Source organism: Zingiber officinale, chromosome 2A (assembly GCF_018446385.1).
Source record: "Zingiber officinale cultivar Zhangliang chromosome 2A, Zo_v1.1, whole genome shotgun sequence".
Lineage (NCBI taxonomy): Eukaryota > Viridiplantae > Streptophyta > Magnoliopsida > Zingiberales > Zingiberaceae > Zingiber > Zingiber officinale.
The window spans coordinates 160571764-160595153 of NC_055988.1; the positions used below are offsets into that span (position 1 = coordinate 160571764).

Here is a 23390-nt window from a genome sequence, read left to right on the forward strand (position 1 = left end):
AACTGTTGGACTCATCTAGCGCTAAGATTTGTTAGACTTCTTCTATGCTAGGTGTCTGATCAACTTTGACCTAATTAAAATTCTCCATTGTTAAGTATCCAATCAACTTTGTCCTACTTGACACACCATATTGAATTAACATATTGGACTAACAAGACCAATCAATGATCAAACATCAAAACAGGGTTGGTCTAATAGGACCAAGTTAGAGCATGATTACACCAACAATCTCTCTCTCTCTCTCTCTCTCCCTCTTATGTTTGACTACCGGTTTAACTTACAATAAAATAAACCTCTTTAATTCGTTTTTCTATGTCAAACTTGGGGTGTAATTAAGATTTGTAACTTAAACTTCTCATTTCTCCTCTTTGACTTGCATAAAAAAATAACTTAAAGCCATCACATTTAGCTATAAAAGATTCATTCATGAATTATCTCGATACTAATTATAAGCATATTGATATCAAAACTTCAACCTTGATTGTTCATGATACCAATTATAAGCATATTAAAAATTCAACATACGAGTTTGCTTAATACCAGTCATTATCACACTTTGATACTAAGTGTAAGTCATTCCCTCAAGGTGAGTACCTCCTCCTTTTTTCAATCTTTATCTTACCAATAAAGTATCGCACCAAGAACATCACTTATTTCTTAAACATTAGGATTAATGTAGGATTCACAAATGGATATAAAAAATTCAACTTTGAATTTTCTCGATACTAAATGTCAAATAATAAACAAAAATCATACTTGAATTTGCCTCCCCTTAATTTCTCACCAATTTGGAATCTCTATACCATATTGACCATATAACCTAGATCAATGATTTGAGGTCCATATGTTGATATCAAGTCACCCTTTAATTTCCTTGATACCAAATATTGGAACATGTACACAATTCAACCTTATCTTGAAAAATGAACAGGTCCTAATTTTCTATTTCCTCCCCCTTCTTGAGTCATTTCTAACTCTCTCCTTTCCTAGGTCATGAGGGTTCACTTTAAATATAATATTTACTTACTTTCAAAAGTAAGTGCCAAATGATGAAAAGGTTATCACTTGTGATACAAATGTCTAAACATAGACCAAATTCAAAATCTAAATCTGCTCGGTACCAATTATTTGATAAAAATAAAGCTGAAATTGGAATAATGCTACCTACAATAATGTATAAGTTTTAACTTTAATATTTTAAAATTTTAAAAAGGAAAGAATTTGCTCTGTGTTTATAAGGATTTGCAACAATTTGTAACATATTGCTCCCAAATATTAATACAAATATCTTTTTAATTAGAATAAAATAATATTTAGAAATAAGTAAATCTATCAAACTATATCAAAACCATGCAGTACCGAAACCATCCTATTCTAATCAATGATTGAGACTCCGGCATGCTTCAAGATTTCAATCCTTGGTTGTGTGGTTGATTTGTACTATCATGCACAATATACTTGTCAATGAATAGTTCGTTGCTCTGTCATGATTCTTTTAATTGTTTTTCTTTTGAATGATCTGTTATTAAAATCTGGAAGAGCGTGCTTAATGCCAACTCTCACCAGATTAATTTGTACATCTCATATGTGCATATCAAAAAAGGCAGATGCAGCTTTTCATTGAAGTGAGCAAGTAGGACCATTTATAGAATTCATGGTCATTTTCTACAGTAAGCACCACCAGTTATACATGTATTAGAATGCACATATGTTTAATGAATATACTTAGGTTTTGTTGCTATGATACCCAGGGTGGACATTTCTCAGGTATCTACCGAAAAGTGCAGCTAAAACCGCTAAAATGGATTAAAGAAACAAAATCTGATGGTGATGAATTTGAACGTCCAATAGAGGCTCTCATGGTTCTTAAGTATGGTGGTGTTCTCACTCATGCTGGCAGAAAGCAGGCAAGTTTTGAAAATTTTTCCATTAGACATTAGAACTGATGTTCCTCAGTGAAATTTAATCAGAAAATGTATCTCTCAATACATATATTTCAATCGCAATGTACTTGATTCTACCAATGTATGAGTACTCTGCAAAAGCAATGAGATGTTAAGTAGTTTCTCCCTGTACATTCTTATTACTTCTATGGAGCTAATAGAAAATGAACTTATGGTGTTTTTTTACCAGGCAGAAGAGCTGGGAAGATACTTCAGGAATAATATGTATCCAGGTATAATGAGATGTTGCTTGTACTAGTTTCCAATTTTTCAGGCTTAGTAATAGGGAGACTTTTTCCTTGAATTTATCAAATGGTCATATTTTTCCAGAATATATTTTTTTTCTAACAAACTGCCTCTAGCTATAATCTGGGAGACTGGGAAGTTGATTTATTCTTTATTTTTATGACAAAACATCATATTAGATTTATATTAGTGGGAAATTCAAAAAGGAAAGATAAAGCCCTTCATGCAATGACCTTGGTTTTTTGTGATTTCAATGAACCACCGCTGTCACTATTTGGAAATTAAAAAGGATCAGTCAATACTTCAGATGCAGATTTACTCATTTGTGCTATCTTTTAGAAGGCATTCCATAAGGTTATATTAGATAGTCTTTTGTTTTCCTGTTTAACAAGGAGCATCCTAAACTTCTAGTTGTGCTAGGCAGCACAAGGGAACACATTCTCCTGCCATTAAAATTGAAACCAAACTAGAGCATCCAACTACTTAATATAAATCATGTATCACCCATATAAAACAATGCTTCCTTTTTTTAGCCATGTCAAGTGATGTAATAGCATTGGGATGGGCACCCCATATCAAGCTATATGGATTGCAATGATGTCTAAGGAGGTTGAGCGTGCTATCTTGGATTCTTTCTTTTCCTCTTATTTTGATCTCATCATCGTTGGGCCCACTCAATCTATAATTGATTCTGGTCAACCTCCCTATATTCTCTTGTCATGACACAATAGTTGATAACTAATTTGACAATATGATCTCCCATGATGTCTAGGAAGGATAAGTTTGGCATCAAGAATTCTTTTGTTTTTTAGCTCAACATTAATGGGCCACTCAAGTTATCATTGCTTTTGGCTAAATCTTCGTATACTCTTAAGTCATGACATGATATTTAATAACTAAATCTAACACTACTTATTGCTTGACATCATATAACCTCTCTCATTCACTGGAACTCATAGGGACAATGTAGGAAGACAAAAGGGGAGTCCCTATCCACATTTACATTGTTAAATGTTTACAATTTAGTATGATTAATTGAAAATGATTATTCCCAAATTAGAAGTTCATATTGAATCCAATTTGTGCCTAAAAATTATCTTAGACATTATTGAACCCAGTTCATCACTATTCCTAATTAATGTGATTAACTTGCATTTATGCTTAATTATTAGATATAACAACGATCTCTAGAGTATAAGCATGTAACTATGTAAGAATTATTACATTGAGTAATAATAAACCTTTTCAAGTTTTCTCTACCTAATATTTATTCAATTGACTATGAAATGAAAATGATGTGAATCAAAAGTATTCTCCCCTATGTAAGTTTATCTAGTTCAGTTAATTTGTGAACCCAATTTAATTGAGTGTTGATTTGTCCCAAACTAGAAGCCTAAGGATAATCTTATTTAACAAAATTCTATTTCCATGTATAAAGCTAATCTTAAACCCTATTATGCCTAACTCAAGTAATTAAGCCTAGTTAGATCCAATACAATAACTTGATTAAACTAGCTTTTAGGCTTAATCAAAGATATGTTATCACTAACTAAGAATTATTATTTTGAGGATTAAGAATATGACAATAAACTCTGAAAAAGTTTTTAGTGTAATTATAGAGGTATAAGGTTGTGCGGTTGGGCTGATTTGTTACATTATAAAAGTGTCACCACCCACATAGATGTGGGAGGTGCAACCACTAGAATCTCAAAGGTTCCCTCTTACTTCTATGTGTAAGTTTGAAATAACACCTTATGAGCTTGAGGATTAATGCTCCTCTCGCCATTCCTTTATTGATGTCAACTTTAGAAACCATCACATGGAAGTAAGGAGGCATGACGTTGTTTAACAAGATATTCTTGATGGATGTAAAAGAAGCGATAGAGGGGAGGGATAAATATCGTTCGTTAAAAACTTTTCTTTTCGTATTGATTCGTAAAACAAATATCAAAGTAAGGCAACGGAAAATAAGATAGCGAAAGAAAGATAGGTGACTCAGGTGGTTACTTGTTCAGAGCCTGTGTGGACTCGTACTCCAAGACCCGCGATCCTTGATCACATCATTAGGCAATTCACTATAACTCTTCTTTCCGAAATCTTCAGAAAGAAGCAATTCGTAGAATGCAACTAGAAGATAGTAACACACTACTATCTTCTTGAAATTAAAGCAATGCAAGCTAATAAAAATTTACCGACAAGGAGTAAGAAGAGAAGCTTGTTGACAATCCACAATGTAGCAGCTTGCACGTGAAGATGATGCGCAGAATATCAGAAGCACAAACAGAGAGCTGATTCAAAACAGATGAAAATGTTGCCTTGGCTCAGACCTTAAGCACCCCTTATATAAGTCTCATTCGGTCGACCGAAGAGTCGTTTGGTCAACTGATCCTTTCAGTTGACTGATCCTCCTATCAATCTACTGAAACACTGGGTTTCTTTTTTCGCTAAGATCCGATCACATTTATTAGCATTAATTTATCGGTTAACCGATCACCTTGTTCGGTTGACCGAACAGAGCAGTCTTCCTGTTCATCGAGATTTGCCTTTAATTCTACATTAAAGCTTTTATTGTTTGGTCGACCGATCCCTGAGTTCAGTCGATCGGTCGAACGATCCCTGGGTTCTGTCGATCGATTGAACTGGCTTTCATGTTTGCTTCGGCTCAATCTGATCTCTGCCATGCCACCTTTGTTCGGTCGATCAATCTGCTGGTTCAGTCGACCAATTAGTCACTTTACCATACTTTGCTTCGTACTTATCTCTGGTACAACCAGGTTTGGTCGACCGCTGGGCGACCAGCACCGGCACGACCTCGGCACCAGACCCACGACAAGTGTGACATGTTACGCGAACCGTGGTCACAGCAGAGGGGTCGCTCGACCCTGCAACAGTAGCGGAGAGGTCGCATAACCCTTCCGCTGTCGCCGTGGAGGCATCGTGCGACCTTGGGCTCACTGCAATGGGGTCACACGACCAACGTGATCGCGCTGAAGGAGCCATGCAATCCCCGCGGCCATGGCTGGTTGCGCAACCCTGCGACAGGACCGAAGTCGTGCGGGCTCGCGAGTGGTGTCAGATTTCAGATTTTTTTAAATTAATATATTTTATATTTAAAAAATACCGAAACTATATCGGCACGACACGATACGGTACCGAAACTTTATCGTTTCAGTCTAGGACTGAAACCTCGGCACGGGTCAAAATTTTAAACCTTGGTCACTTTACCAGACTTTGCTTCGTACTTATCTCTGGTCTGTACAACCGGGTTTGGTCGACCGATCATGGTGTTCGGTTGACCGATAACTTCAGTTCCTGCAAAACAGAGTTAAAACAAATACTCCTGCAAAACAAAGTTAGCATAGTGATATTATATGATGCATGAGTAGTAATTGATAGTAAAATTGTCTTGATCTCAACTTAGAAACGTTCTTGGTTTCTTCAGTTGGATCAGCGACCTAAGGTTGTTTCTTTCTGGAACACGATCTCACCATTGCTCCTCTCCAGTTGCTTACCTCAACCTACCTGCCAAATATTGGTTCTCTAGACTTGCTTGTACTTTGCCGCTTAGCATCAGATCGACTCACCAGAGCTTCCTCTCGATATTAGGTCCTCCTAACATTTCGAGCTTCCTTGCCAAGTGTCGGGTCCTCTCGACCTACTTGGAATTCCTGCCTAGTTTCTACGATCTGCTAAGGCTTTTCCGGTTGAGTAAACATCCTGCACATTTTAGTTAACTTGTTAGATTACAATAAGACTTAACTTGAACCTTTGACAACATTAAAACTCAGGTTCGATCTGGTGCACCCCTGCACCAACAATTCTAACACTTCCCTAAACTCTAAAAGCATTCCTCCGTAGTATTTGACACTAAATGTGTCATTTGAATTCATGCCTACTAATTTAAATTTGAGGCTCCTATAAAAAATTTAAACCTAATATGTAAACTCATGCTAATGCTTATCTCGATTCACTAATATTGACTTTATATTTGATTTATTGGTCAACAATAAACAATCCCAGAATTAAGGTTTATGGTCTTGAGCCATGCCGATTGGCATAGGTGAAACTTACCGTTCTAACTATCGACTAACACCGAGACAACTCTGGCAACCAAAAATAAAGGAAAGGGAAAGATGAGAGGAGAGAAGAAGTGAAATACCGAGAAGTAGTGAGTGTTAATCGACAACGGCATGCCGCGGACAACCAACGGGGTGAAATCTTGTTTCATTTTTAAATTAACTAAAATAAATCCAAATCAAACCTAGTTTGAACCCTAATAGCTTTAATCACCTTGTCTACTCAATAGATTTCATCAAATCTTAAAGCGACTTTTATTTGAACTCGAAAATTTAAAAATATAAGTTGATTAAGTTAAATAATTTATTAAGAAATAATTTAAAATATTTTAAAACATTTAAATAGAATTTACATTTAATATCCAATTTGAGTGAAATTTTTTTTATGTTCTATGTTCACGTTGAAAGGCCATAAAGTTTTTTTTATTCTATCTTTATGTTGAAGGTGGTGTGAGGGAGTGATTAAAAAACTAAAATTCGATAATACTTTAATTAATTATAAAATTATTTAATTAAATTAAATTTTAATTTATTTTATTGAAGATATATGATAAATTAAAGCATTTTTTTAAATTATTTTGGTTAAAAACTCTATTCAGTACAAATTCAAATACTTGAAACAAAATATCTGAAATAAAATAATATTAATGCTCAATTTTTTATTAAAAACTAATAAATAAAATTTTAAAATATTTACATAAAGTGATTAAAATATACATTCATTTAAACATTATATTTTAACAATAAAAAATTTTCGGTCTTTAAATCTAAAATTGCTCCGATGTTACAAAATATGAATGCCACAAAATTTGAAAGAGAAATATGTCCCAGTTTATAAAGGACTAAGGTCTCATCTTTCCGTTGCTCATTCTGGTGTTTTACTTGCAAAAAAAAAATTATAAGTTACTACAAAATAAAAGAAATATATAATTTACAAATGATTAAAATTGAACCTTAATTGGTTGTTAATATATTTAATCTAAAGTATGAGGCGGTTAAATTAATTAAAACACAAATGTTTTAGCAATCCAATTAATTATCAAGTAATTGATTAATTATTTAAATTCAATTGTTATTATTAATTATTCAATTAATAATTACCGAAACCATATTGACAAGATACGATAAGGTACTGAAATCGTATTGTTCCGTTCAAAGACCGAAACTCTGGCATGACTCTAAATAAGAATTAGGATCTCCTAACCACTAGAAAATAAGATTTTCTCTCATGCTTTTTTTTGGTTTGGTTCTTGTGTCCTAGATAATACATTCAAATTTTTTACTGCTAAAACCGATATGGAGGTCAATGAAATATTGGCACTCTGCATAGGTACAATAGAGATTTCTGTTGTGCCCAAAGGATACCCACATATCTCCACAATGACATAATATTATCCACTTTGGGCCTAGTCCCTTATGACTTTGCTCTTGGGCTCTTCCAAAAAGGCCTCATGCCAATGGAGATATCATACATTCTTTTAAACCCATGATTTTTTCCAAATCTTTCCAATGTGGGACTTTGATTGAATCCCAACAATCCTCCCCTCAAACGAAGGACCATCATTACTCTCATGTCTGGGCCTCCCCGCGAGCATCCGATCACTCTTGACTTGCTCTGAGCCTCCTCGCGAGCCTCCAGTCATCTTGACCTAATCGGGGCCTCTCCGCAAGCATCCGCATCCAGTCACCCTGACCTACTCCAGGTTATCCCTATGAAGATTCGGTCACCTTGACTTGCTCCAGGCCATCTCGGAGCATCCGGTCACCCTAACCTGCTCCAGACCTCCCTAAGAGCATCCAACACCCTGACCTGCTCCGAGCCTCCTCGCGAGTATCCGATCACCTGACTTGCTTCGGGCCTCTTCCCGAGCATTTGGTCACCCTAACATTCTCCAGGCCACCCCGCGAGCATCCGTATCCTGTCACTCTTGACCTACTCCAGGCCTCCTCGCGAGCATCACCCTGATCTACTTCGGGTCTCCCCTCAACTTCGTTCAAGGTCACCTACATGGTATCTGGTTTGGACCATGACTCTGATGCCATCTGCTCTTGGGATTTTCCCAAAAGACCTCATGCCAATGGAGATATCATACATCCTTTTAAACCCATGATTTTTCCCAAATCCTTCCAATGTGAGACTTTGATTGAATCCCAACAATTCCCCTAGGACTGAATATGAATTTTGAAATGTTTGGGCACTTGGCTAACATAAGGAAATATTCTTAATTGGAACACCCAAACCACTTTTTGAAAGGACTACCTCCAAGGGACTGCAGATTGCATATTCAATGTCTCCACTCAAAACCACTTAGGTGGCACTATATGCAGCTGCTGGGACTGTTTTTTAAAAAATAGCACTCTATGAATCACACAAATTCATCCTGAACTTGGTGATTAAACTTTACTATGGTGATTACACAATAGGTGAGGTCCTATGAAAAAATAGCTTCGAGGTAGAATGTTAAATGCTTAACTCCCCTGATTTGACTTTTTTGATATTTGAAATACTAGAGGAAAAAAATTTGAAATGCTGAAATCATCTTATTTAGCACCTCAATTATGATATACTTTCTTTATAACTTCACACGTATACTTTCTTTATAGTTTCACACCTCAAAACACACTATTCTATTTCTTGTAGATAGATAGAGACATGCTTCACTCTTCTTAACCAAAATGGTTGAGGAGAGAAAATGTTCCATTTTGAGGGTACTCACGATCTATCTGTTGTTATTATATCTTCTTGTTATATTCAGATATAAATTAGCTTTGATAAATTATAACTAGAAGGCTTTAGTTATTGCTTACTTTGCTGAGTACCTATTACTTGATACTGTTATAGTTAGAAGGCTTCATTTATTGTTTGTATATTTTGCTGAGTATAGATTACTCATCATAGTTATGTTTAAAATGTTTCAATAATTGCTTGTATACTTCTCTTTTCTTCAATTCAAGAATTTGAATTTTCAAATTGATACACTAAAATATTGAATTGTCTTTATATATTTTGTTGCAGAATTTTGCTGCTAAATGTTCATCTTTTTCAAGTGGTTTTATTTTTTTCTTGAAATCTATTAAGAAAAAAATATATGCTTTCTTTCAAGTACTCTCTAAATGCTCCTTGTTTGACGTTGTCAACCTAATTTAGTTAGTACTACTTTTCCTCGAAAAATTAATACAATGATTCATTGTGATACAATTTTGTCACTTGACATAATTTTCTATATTTAAACCTTAGGGGAAGGAACTGGCTTGCTTCGGCTTCATAGCACTTACCGGCATGATCTCAAAATTTACAGTTCTGATGAAGGCCGTGTTCAGGTACTATGCAACATTCTAATGCCTTTCGCTCAGATATTAACTTTGCAAAGTTAGATTTTTCTCTCTAATACCATTTGCAAAGTGCAACTACATGCACGACTTATCCGCTAATTGTGCTACAGATGTCTGCAGCTGCATTTGCTAAAGGCCTTCTTGATTTGGAGGGTCAATTAACACCAATTTTGGTTACTTTTCCACTCTTGAGTATTTTGTCAAGATTCTTTCAGGCCCTATGTAAGCTTTTCTTTTCTTTGTTTTTTTTTCCTTTCACCAGGTTTCACTTGTTAGTAAAGAGTCTTCAATGTTGGATGGACTAGTAGATGCTCGTGCAGAGATGAAAATAGCTAAGGTTTGTATCTGTATGCTATTTTTTTTTCAAGATGAAGCTCATACACTTTCTTTGTAGTATTCTTGTTATATTATTTGTAGTCATGTAAAATTACTCAGAATTACTATTTTCCTTCCAAATCATGTAATTTCTTGTTGCATCTCTTTAGTTGTTGTTTCCACCAATGTCCAAGTTTTCTAGGATCAAAATGAACTTCCTCTAGGTGGGTTTTCTGAATACTAATAGGAAGAAATCTGGAAATTGTCCGCAAAATGGACTTATAAATTTTTTAATTGAGTTGGATGTTTTCAACATTCTATGCTTCTTAATTACCATTACAATTGCAGTATACATCATGGCGTTCCATGGTGGATTTTCCATGTTGCATATCTTAGATGTAGCAGTTGCTTCTGACAATATTAATAAATTTAACATGAGTATTATTCTTAATTATACTTGCTTATTATGTTTGTGCATGAGGAATATAATCTAATTTTTTTCTTTCTATTGATTACATGAAATATTTAACTTGGTATATTTAATTTTCAATGTAACGAATCTTTCTTTATCAAGTACATGGTTATGCATTCAATAATCAAACATATATACAACATTTCTCATGGTTTGATAATTAACGAAACTATCAGAGTAGACTGCATGATATCATCATGTCTGAAGGAATGTCAACTATGGAAAATGGGAACTCAGGGTTCCCTTGGATGATTGATGGAGCCGGTCTACCTGCTAATTTTTCTCAGCTTCTTCCTACTTTGGTATGCTACATTCAGTTCTTTCAATTTCTATATTATTTCCAACTTAAGATTCTTGTTACAAAGGAAATTTTCAGAAAGTTCTCACTTGTGAATTTTTATTAAGAAGTTTATACATGTTTGGGTCTTTGTGTACTAGTCTAATCACTTTTTTTTTCATATTTAATCATACATGCAGAGATATAAATTCTTTCCATATATTTCTATGACTTTTGTTTTCAAGACACCATAGTATTAACATTAAAATGAGTGTATATAATACACTACCTCTGATGTTGGACATGTAAAGTTCAAAACATATGTCAGTTTACTAAGTTCTATCTATTATGTTAATATGTTATTTAATTGTGATTATTTCTTCTCTTTTGAATATAATGAAATTCAAAGTGTTCATTATGCTTTTATATATTGATACAACATCAGTATCCAAGCTTTATCCCACTAGGTGGGGTCAGCTATATGGATCCTTTTACGCCATTGAACTCTATCCCATACTATATCATCTATACTTAAATACATTTTATCTTATGTTATTATTGCTAACCAAGATTTTTTTTTGGCCTTCCTCTTCCTCGTTTGATGTGCGTATTTACATCACCTAATTGAAGCATTTATTAGTCGTCTAAGTACATGTCCATACAGTCGACCCCACCTAATGGGATAAGTCTTGGTTGTTGTTGTTGTAAGTACATGTCCGTACCATATTAAACGTGTCTCTCAGAGTTTCCCTCAATCGATGCAACTGACTTTCTCTCTAATGCTCTCATTTCTTATCCTATTCATCCTCGTATGTCCACACATCCACTTTAACATCCTCATCTCTGCATGTGCTCGAGTCATAGCCCAACATTCAACGCTATATAATATAGTAGGTCTAACCATCGTTTTGTAGAACTTCCCTTTAGGTTTTGTGATCATATAAAGCACCCAACGCTTTCCTTCATTTCAACCATCCTATTTATATTCTACATAAGACATCTCTCTCAATCCCTCCATTGTTTTCCAAAAATGATCCTAAATACTTAAAACTCTAAGTTCAGACAACTCGTTATCTCCTATCTTAACAATTTTCTCATTACGTCTAATATTATTAAACTTAAATTCTATATTCTGTCTTTAATCTAATGAGCCTAAAACCTTTCACTTCTAGTGTTTCTCGCAAAGATTCTAGTTTAGTATTTACTCCTTCACGTATCTCATCTATCAAAATAATATCATCTGCAAACAACATACACCATGGTACTGTGTTTTGATTGTGTCTAGCGAGTTTGCTCATAATTAATGTAAAAAGATAGAGACTTATAGTTGATCTTCGATGTAATTCTATCTTTATTAGAAATATTTTAGTTAATCTGCCTAAAGTCTTCACTCTGGTCGTTACATCCTCATACATATCCTTAATTAGAACATCTCTCTTTTCTAGAATTTTTCATATAATTTCTTTTAGGACTCTATGATAAGATTTTTCTAGGTCAATAAATATCATGTGTAGGTTTTGTTTTTCTCCAATTAGTTGCTTGAGAATTTGTATAGCTTCTATTGTCAACCTTTCAGACATGAATCAAATTGATTTTCAATCACTATGGTCGCCTTTCTTAATCTTTTTTCTATTACTCTTTCCCAAAATTTCAGGGATGACTCATTAATTTAATACTCCTATAGTTTGTAAAAATTTATACGTCTCTCTTGTTCTTATATAAGAGAACTAGAGTATTTACTCTCCATTGATCCGATATTTTTTTTCGCTTTCATATATTGATAACCTATCAAATATTAATAACATGGTATTAGCTATCAAAGATAAAAAAAAATTAATCCTTCCCTAGACCTGCACTGACGGGAGCTTCGTGCATTGGGTTGCCCTAGTTAGCCCCACTTTTTTTCTATTTGTTTAATTGGTTTAGTGCAAGGTTCAAAATTTCAAACTGAATCACAATTTTAGTTTTTATCGGAATAATATTGTTTTAGTATCGTGATGACGTTCCATGTTTGGTGCAGTAACAAATTGGAGGTGATAAGAAGAAAAGATGAAAAGAAAAAGAAGAAAAGACATCTACATACTAAATTTCAAATTTCATTTTCCATCTAAATTGTACAATTTTTACATTATCTTTATGGGAATAAGTTAGAAAAAATATTATCTCAAGTTAAGCCGGAGTTTTAGCCTTTGATTGGAATGATATATAGTAATGTTCCGATGTTTGATGCTAATGACAAATTAAAGGTGGAAGGAGAAAGCAGATGAAAAAGAATAATAGGAAGATATGACAACTATATGGTGAAGTTCAAATTTGGTTTCCCATCTAAATGGTACAATTTTGATATTGTTTTTATAGGAATAAGTTACAAAAAAAAATAATATTATCTCGATTTAAATTGACTTGTATTGTAGCATGCCAAGAGTTGTCAATGTTGGCATGAAACAATGCTCATAACATGATTGATATGACAACATAAGAGACATTGTCTATGACGAGTAATATTGAGTTTATCGGACCCATACATTTTAACCATTTGGTCACTCAGAAGATTGTAAACCATGGTATAGTGTAGATTTTTTTTTTTTTTGCGATGTTTTCACATTGTGTGTTATGCCCTATTCTAGGCCTGCCTAGAGACAAACTTCACTTGCCATGTCTGATTGACAATAGTGTTAGAACAAAATATAAGGTTTAATCTAACTAAAATTCTTAATCTAACTAAAATTCTTAGATTTAGGAGGAAAAATAATGAGTAACATAGCATGATTGCACAAAATAACTTGAAAAAGTGAGTGCAAATCTCAAAGTGGATAAATAAGAAATTGCGCATGGATTTAATTTTGATTATGAGATCAAGAAAAATATATAAATCACTAAATTCATTACATCTTTAAAGTTTCATTCACGATTGTTAGATTTAATATATAAAATCAACTTCTATTCTCATTAAACAACTTTTATTCTCATTTCACTAATTTATCACCAATTAAAGTGACAGCGGGTGACATCCCGCTACCACAACCTCATATGGACGTTCAGGCAACTCTAGTAAAAGGTTAGACTTAAATTTTACTCTACCCATTTCACCTTGGATTTACATTTTTGTTGGTTAATTTAAGGGACCAACTTATGTTACCACTTAATTAATGTTGCATTCTTTAATTAGTAGATTAGCAGATGGTCTCTAAACAAAACAAGGATTATAAAATAGAAACTTATACAAGCATTAATATATTAATCAACATATAACATCACAGCTAAAATAGTCTAAAAATAAGTATCAATAAAAGAGTAATCAGAGTATTAATTTTAAAGTTTTGAAAACTGTCCATAACATATTAATTCCCACATAATGACCTGCAATGTATGTGTAAATATCAAATATTAACCCCCTATAGTTTGATTCCTTTTAAATCCATTTTGCTACTTTAAATGTCGTGTTAATCTATTTTTCAAAATGTTAGTGCCAAGCCATGTCGACACCATCGGAATTTACCATTTCATTTGTTGACTAACACGTGACACACTTGATTGGAACCTTCGACACAAAAAGACCGGTGAGAAAGCAAAGAATTAGAGAGTACAGAATAAGAAAAAAAATTGGAAGACCCTATTGACGTGATAGAAATTGAAGTTGTAAGTCAGGCTTGAATTGTCATGTCGTGCCGCCTGAAACAAGCGGTATTTATTGTTCCAGTGCGGGACCGACACGGGCACAGTAACTGAAAGGGTGCCGCGAGGTCGTAGAGGGCACAGTGGCCCTATGGCGTCTCTCTGTGACCCTCACGGAGGGTGCCACGACCTCGCGGCGTCCCTCCGCGACCCTGGTGGAGGGCATTGCGACCTCTCGACATCCCTCTACGGGTTGCTGAGGCTGCCGCGGCGGAAGCTTTGCTTCTGTGGCTGGACGCGCGAACGTGGTGAAGAGGGGTGGCCGAAGCAGTGGGGAGAAGGGAAGCACCGCTGACTTGCTCGCATGGACGATAGCGGCGGTCAGGCGCGGAGAGGGCTAACGACGCAAGCGACACGAGGAACGGCGACGGCGGTGAACTTAAGTTTTAAAAAACTTAGTTTAATCAATTCCTAACTTAAATAATCTAACTCCTAACTTAAATAATCCAAAACTCACCCCTAAAATTTTATTATCCCATTAAAATATAAAGAAATTTGTTTAAAATTCTAATAAAATTTTATATATTTTTAAAATTTATTTATTTTTATTTAGTTAATTTTTTTTAAATATATATATTTTATAAGTAAATAATTATTAATAATAGTTATAAAATATTAAAAATCATTTCACATTTTTAAATAATTTAATAAATTAATAATATTTTATAATAGAATTTAATTTTTTTTAAAATAATCTTAAAATTAAATATAAATTTAAAATAATTTATTTTTTAAAATATAATTTTTAAACATTTCAAATAAATTTTTAAAAATTAAAAATTGACAAATACATTCAAAAAATAATTTAAAATTTTTAACTTATTTTATAATTATTTTTAACCTTTCAAATGATTTTCTATAATTTTAGATTTAGTTTTGAATTTTAAGAATTACTTATTTTTTCAAAAAAATAAAATTTAGTAGGTATTATTTTATAAGAAACTATTAAAATATAAATTCAATTTCTCAAAATATAGAACATATTTAATAATTAGATTTTAATAAAATTATAATACATTTATATTTAAAATTTAAAAAAAATCCAAAATTTTATCGACATGACACGATAGGTACCGAAACCGTATCGTTCACGTCTAGGATCGAAACCTCGATACGGATAGAGATTTTAAACCTTGGTTGTAACTACTATGAGCGTTGGGTGCAGTAGCCGTTGTTGTTGACCACGAGCGTAATAGTCACTATGGGAGGCGGTTGCAACGGTTGCTGGAAGTAGTAGGTGCAAGAGACATTGCCGACGGTAGGCCCACTGGCTGTTGTTAGCGGTGGGCACAACAACTGTTGTTGTCAATGGATGGGTGCAACTACTATTGTAGGAGGTAGGCGATTGATGTTAAAGTCACGGGAGAAAGAAGTCATAGGAAGCTTGTGCGGAGAAAAGAATATAAACCTAACTAAATAATTAAATAAATTTTTAATCTTAAAGAATACAACTAATATTTATTAGATAGGATTAGTCAAACTTTACTATATATAAATTTGGTTTAGTTAGAAATAGATTAAAATAAATCTAAATTAAGTTCAATTTGAACCCATTTGATCTTAATCATCATATCTACTTGGTGGGCTCTATTTAACCCTAAATTAACTTCCATTAGATTATAAAACTTAAAATATTAATTTCATTTAACTTAATTAATTATTTAAAAACTACAAAAATAATTTAAAATATATAACTTTAAGATAAAATCAAAAGGACACCCTTTTTATCCATGTGGTCAAAAGGGCTCCCCTCTTTTAAAATTTATCAAAACAAAGCCCCACCTATATGTTGGTTCTTGAAATACCCCTTTGCGCTCCACCTTGAGTAACTTTGACTAAAACTGTTCCAAGGTGATGCAACTTTGGTCAAAGCTACACCACCTTGGTGCACCTTTGGCGCAACTTTGGTTAATGCTGCTCTAAGGTGTAGCACAAAGTGTATTTCGAGTATTAAATTATGGGTGAGGTGTTGATTTGGTAAGTTTTAAAAGAGTGATGCTCTTTCAATGTTAGGAATACTTAGGGGAGTCTTTTTCATTTTATGTCAAAATTTAATTAAGATAAAGAATTTAATATTTTCTATTCTTAATAATTTTAAATCTTTTATTTTAGTCCTCTTAATCTAAAGTTAAATGATAAAATTTTAAATTATTTTATTGCGACCAATGTTTTTTATTTAAATTTTTATCAAACAAAATATACAATGATGATATATAATGCTTTCATAAATAAAAAATAATGTGTGGTCCTAGGAAATAGCCTCTACAGACTCCCTCTTGATTAAGAGACTATTGCTGATATGAGACCGAATTCTTTCGGATGCGGGCTCACTGGTTGTTGCTAAACAAAGATTGGCCAATTGGTTTGCACAAGACGATGGAGTGGCTTGGTCATATGACTTCTTTACACACCCAGTCCAAAGAAGATATGAGCACAAACATTGTGGAAGACTTACTTGTAGCCTAGTCATGCTATCACTTGTTTGATGCTAGCCTTGGGGCGTCTTCACACCAGAGAGAGCACGAGTATTTGGAGGATAGGCAGTGCACATTTTGTGGACAAGTGTTGGAGACGCAGAAGCATTTGTTTTTTGGGTGCCCCCTATTACTGAGTTATGGAGGAGGGTCAGAGAGGCTTCATATGCGGCAGCAGTTGTTCACTTTCAGACGAACTCTAAGGGTGTTTGGGAGATGTTACTGTAGGAATAGGATATTAATGAAGGCTTGACACTTAGCTTTGTCTTTGTTAATACACTATATATGGAGAGTTAGAAATAAATGTATTTTTGAGGATGAGTAATTAAATGATGAGAGGATTTTTAGGAGTGTGTGTATACATATATAACGGTCTTTAGGGGTGTACTCTGATATGATACTGTGTTAGACATAAGTATCCATTATAGACTATTTCCTGTACTCTTGATTTATGATATGATATTTTTTCTTATATAAAAAAATAAGTTTAAACATAATTATATAAATTAATAAAAATATCAATTTTTTCAAACAAAATTAGATCATCAATAATGAAACAACTTTCTCGTCTTCAATTTTTAAATTTGAAAATATACTAATTTTGTAGAATTTAAAAGTAAAATATTCTAAGTTTATAGAGAATAGAGAAGGTGTTTTAGCTATTTATCTCAAATATTGAATAAATTATAAAGGTAAATAATTTTGAAAAAAATATAACTAATGTTAAAAATCAAAATTAAAGATTACAAAAAAAATTAGATTATAAAAACTAAGATAATCAAATTAATGAAAAAGATACACAAAATAATAAATATATAATTAATTATTAACTAAACAATTAATTACAATAAAAATTAATTAAAATTTATGTCTAATAAGTAAAATGAATTATGTCATTATTAAAAATCTAGTTGAAAATTATCAAAAAGTATCGTTGAGGTCGAAGATCCAAACTCTGACAGCGAAATTTTATACCATGATAAAGACACATATATAATCCATTTTTATGCATTTTCATTCTTGAACATCTATGCAAGTTGAAGAATGGAATTACCCATCTCAAAGGTGTATTTGGTAATTTAGGTAATTATATACGTGCTTTCCCTTGATGAGTATTATAATTACAAGTATATGAACCAATGAGAAAGACTCCAAATAAAGTAATCACAATAACAACACAACATTTAAGAATTTATTAAGACACAAAGTGGACAAATGCTATGCTGGTTCTAATGCAAAATCACTACGAACTCCCACTAGTAACTAACCATTAATCTCTATTCTTAAATACAATACAGAAGCCAAATCATTAGAATAAGACCCAAAATTGAAATATAATAAGACCAAACTTGTACCATGTAACTCTCCTTGGCTGAAGGAATAGAATGGTGTTTTGCTGACCTAACCAAAATTCCAAGTAACAAGTAATCTAAAATAGGAAATCATCTCATAATATCACAAAGAAAACTCACTGAACTCTTACCTTAATTCTACTGATGTGTGAGGCGACACTGATTTGGGGTAGTGCATTAGACACAAAGCAGCAACTTCACCCAAGGGCACAGGAGTTGACAGTGGAACTATGTTGTGCAAATAATAGGAAAGCAAGAGAGTGTGGAAAGGAGAGGTCAACAACTTGCCCTAGCTCCTAGTCATGCCTTGGCCCCAAGTGGCTCTAGATGGTGAGGCTTCGGGCATGATACATAGGCGAAAGAGGAATGGAGAAGGTAGCCAACGAAAGAGGAAGAAGATAGCTGACAATGAAAGTGACTCTTATATTTCAAGCAATAGCGTCCATGTGCCACACCAATTAATTGAGAGAGGAAGAGATAATGGGAGAGAGAGGGAGAATTGGCATTAGGTGGTGAGAACTCTGAGTTGTGGCGCAATGGATGAAGATGAAAATTTGGTAGTGGTAGTACCACCTGTGAGAGAGCAGTGTGAGAGAGTAGGGATGAGAATGAAGGAGGAAGAAGGAAGACAGAAGAATGAAGAAGGTTGCAGTTTGGTGAGATTGCGTGAGGAGAGAAATAAATATAACCTCCATCCCCATGAAAATTCTCCTAATTTGTTTCAACATGACTAAACTAAATTATCCTCACTTAGAAATTTGTTTCAACCTGAAACTGACCAAAATAAATCTTCTGTTGTTTGAACATATGTAATTATACTCTCCATGACTACTTGATGGATTCGTTTCAAACTCAATTTGACTATCACTTGACACCCAAAATCTAATTTATTGATTTGTTTCAACTCAACTAGACTTTAAAAATTAAAAACATGAAAATTTAAATAGGGAAAAATTGATATCCAACATCCTCCAACCTTTAAAGAATTTAGTCTTCCAAATTTAATTTACCTGGAATAAAATAATCCCTAATAACTTTCACAGAAAGACTCAATCACTAGCTCTAATGTATCACCAATTCAAATATGATAAATAAAATTTTGATTCACCAAATCAATAAAATGCTTCTTCAATTGTTCTCATCCATTCAAATCTGATACTCAACTAAAATTTTGATTCAACTAACTGATAAAATGCTTCCTCAATAGTTTATCTGATTCAACAATTCAATTGGTCGCAAATCTCCAAAAAAACATATCTTCACTAACATTACACATTACATTCAAAGTTCAAAACTCGTAGAACTAATAATATAGAATTACCAACTATACATCATATTTTAACCACTAAGTCAACCCAATATATATAATTTACATAAAACTGACCATAATTAATATAAATTTTTTGTGTCCAATGAACTTATTGATTATCACATCATATCACCAAGATCTAAAATTCAAGCAAAATGAACTTACATTACGTAAAATCACTTTCTATTAATCTTCCAAGTGCATTGCCTCTGTTGTGGCATTTTAAAATTTAACAACATACATATTTATACTCGTTAACTATAAGATATAAGTTTGATCCCTTTGCTAACAAATCATTCTAAGCGTTAAGATTTAAAATCCTGTTCCACACACTCCCTTGAATTCAGACATGATTTTTGCATGATATAACATGTTTTTATTAAACAACTCATCATTCAATGTTCCTGAAATGTAAATCCATTCATATCATATAATAATTATAACTTTAATAATTCAACATAATGCAATCTGATTTCTCAATACAAGTCATTTCTCAAACAATTTTCTTTACAAATTTGGTTCATCTTGCCAGTAGTTATGTTACTCATCTGCAAATCAAGTAACCCTATGAAGGTGTTTATTAACCTGATGCGATTTAGCTATAAAGCAACTCAATTTTTTATTTTTCAAAATTTAGTGATACTGCCACTGCTCAACCACTTGGCTATTAACTATCGACCATAAATCAACAACATGCATCACAACCAAAATTGTAAAATCTTCAAATCCCCATGTGGTTGTCAATAACATATATTAATTAACAAAACTAGTGCGTAACCCTAAAGCAATTGATGGTGCTCACTTCCCAATCCCAACCTTTAAGGTCTAAAATAAAAGGTTGTAACTGCATGCACTCAATGCAATCATGAAAGATTCAAAACATCAGGATCATGGTGAAACACTGCTGATACAAGGTAACAGGGAAAGATAGTCTCACTGTATGACATGATTAGCAACTATTACTCCAAACTATAATAACAAAAACTCAAGCTTAATAGGAATGTTTAGCCAAACTTTCCACAAAGAAAATACTAATTTTAGAGCCAATAAGAATCTTTTCAATGTCAACTTTCCAAAGAAACCTAGTCAAAGTAAGGATAATAATCTGCACAAATTATAACTGATCATTTCCCCCACAAATCTAAATAGTTGGATGCCATACATCTTGTAAAGTCATTCTTTGGTACAACTCCACCTCATGAATCCACATCTGTAACACCCCACCCTCCTTACTACTAGTCCGTGAGGGAGTGGAGCGCTACTGGGCTACTAACTTTTCTCTTAACTAATGTTGTTCACATGTAAAGATTAATACATAAACTTTCTAAACATACGATTAACTGGCAGCGGAAGACTAAATGACTTATCTATACATACTACTCAAGTATATGTTCATATCTAAAACTACATATCAATCTAATCATGCTGAAATATATGTATAAATCTAAACATGCATGCAACATTAGTACAACTTAGATAATAGGTCTAATGTGCATAACAATTTAAATGAAAGAATTCTAAATACGTGAAGTCATTTTAGGAATCTAAACAAATTCTTAAACTAAATCCCAAGGCTTCTATAGTCCAGGCATCACACATCCATCCGCACCTCCTTGTCGCCTTGCTTTACTATAGCTTTTCCTTTCCTTTATCTGCAGTAAGAGGAAATGCATCTATAAGCAAAATTGCTTAGTAAGCGCTATCTAACTCACAAAACTCGAGTATGCATGTAAGCTGAAAGAAATCTAGAAACTGAATGCTCATCTAATAATAAAGGAATCAAACAGGCTGAAATGCTAAACATGTAAAGCTACTCATGCTCAGAAAATAGCAAAGAACAGTAAGCTAATCTAAATAACTTGCTAGCATAAAAGAAAACTCAACTTGCTGCTTTTAAAACAAAATGAAACTTATTTCATTTTTTCTAAACTTATTCTTTTATTTCACTTGTTTAAAAACTTCTTCTTTAATACTTTTATACTTATGTAAAACTTACTTTACTTGTTCAAAAACTTATACTTATAATATTTTAAAATAATAATCAACTTCTCTTGGGCCCGGCAACTGTACTTGCTTTTACTTTTGTAACGACCCGACCCATTTGGCGGCCCATTCGGCGGCCCATTTGGCGACCCTCGGGTCGTCGACCGTCGAGCCACTGATAAAAGTAAAATACTTGTTATCTTTTAATACTTCTAATATATAATGGCTCGGCATTTTAACGAGCACCTTGTGTGCCAAAATCCCTAAAGTCTTGACTTTGGGATCTACTTAAGGCCTTGGCCTTTTTCTTTCTTTTCTTTATCTTTCTTATACTTTTTAATACCTCTAATAAAAGAATGTTTCTTTAAAAACTGAAATGTTTAAATAAATTCTAACTTTGAAATGCATAAACAAAAATCTGCATACTATGCTAATCAAAATTCTTCATACTATTCTAATCAAGATTCTGCATTCTATGCTACACTATTTCTGCATATTATGCAAACATAAAATATGCACTATAAGCTTAATTAAAATCTGCACTATAAGCCTACATAAAAATCTGCACTATAAGCTTAATTAAAATCTGTACTATAGGCTTAATTAAAAATCTGCACTATAAGCGCTTAATTAAAATCTGCAATATAAGCTCTACATAAAAATCTGCATTATAAGCTTAATTAAAATCTGCACTATAGGCTTAATTAAAAATCTGCACTATAAGCGCTTAATTAAAATCTGCAATATAAGCTCTACATAAAAATCTGCATTATAAGCTTAATTAAAATCTGCACTATAGGCTTAATTAAAAATCTGCACTATAAGCGCTTCTTATGCTTCGAATTCAAGAAGAACAAAGGTCCGAAACTACTCCTACTGCAGGTGAGAAGCACTTACCTTGATTCTTGGACTCACAACCGAACAAAAAGGGCTTCTAGGACCTTGACCGACCGCCGGAGATGATGCCCTAACTCCCTTTCGTTTTTTGCCCGAGCTCCGCCATCGTACGCAGAAGAGAAGGAGAGAATGGTTTAAGTCACGGGAAAACAGAGCATCAACTTATCCCTTTTTATAACTTAATATTTCTGTTAACTCCTTAAATAAATTCGCTAACTTTTCTAAACAGACAAATCCAACATCAACTTATCCCTTTTATAATATTCTGTTAACTATCTTAAATAAATTCGCTACCTTTTCTAAACAGACAAATCCAACATCAACTTATCCCTTTTATAATATTCTGTTAACTATCTTAAATAAATTCGCTACCTTTTCTAAACAGATAAATCTAAGATCAACTTATCCCTTTTATAATCCAATATTCTGTTAACTATCTTAAATAAATTCGCTACCTTTTCTAAACAGAAAAATCCGTTTGCCCACCTGGTCAGCTGGGTTTTGACCGAGTCAAAAGTCGTGGGTTCAATTCTCGACTTGGACATTTTTTTGTCGAAACTTCCTTCGTTTAGTAAAAATACCAAACGACCTCCAAAAATTACATAAAAATACTCTAAAAATTTCTAAAAATCTCTAGAATATTTCTAAAATATTCCTAAATATTTTTAAGAACTTTTAGAACTCCTAATGAGGAAAATTGGGTCGTTACAACATCATCACAATTTTATTCTCTAGAATCGATTAAAATGCATTTCCCAAGCTGGAGTTCAATTCTATTTATTATGTGAACCTACTCATATATACCTCTGATTTAAAAATAGATATTATCAATTTCTTTAAATCATGGGTCTCAATCAATATTTTATTTATTCCACCAAGAGAGATAATCTACCTTGAACCTTATAAATGCATAACATCTCTAGGTTTAATATTACTAATCATAATCTCGATATTGATCAATAGCTTGATTCATACACTAACCTAAAATCACAACAGGTAACCCACATTCATATATAATCAATAGATTAAATACTTACT

At 33.1% G+C, this 23390-nt stretch overlaps 1 protein-coding gene across 1 annotated transcript in view; it reads left to right on the forward strand.

Annotated features, from left to right (window-relative positions):
- The window catches only part of LOC122042905 (inositol hexakisphosphate and diphosphoinositol-pentakisphosphate kinase VIP2-like), a 133160-nt gene that overhangs the window by 49316 nt on the left and 60454 nt on the right, over positions 1–23390 (forward strand). Inside the window, exons 16-21 of the mRNA XM_042603297.1 lie at positions 1752–1907; positions 2134–2176; positions 9504–9586; positions 9709–9771; positions 9861–9935; positions 10562–10687. Coding sequence (XP_042459231.1) covers positions 1752–1907; positions 2134–2176; positions 9504–9586; positions 9709–9771; positions 9861–9935; positions 10562–10687 — 546 coding nt within the window. The remainder of the gene's footprint in view (positions 1–1751; positions 1908–2133; positions 2177–9503; positions 9587–9708; positions 9772–9860; positions 9936–10561; positions 10688–23390) is intronic.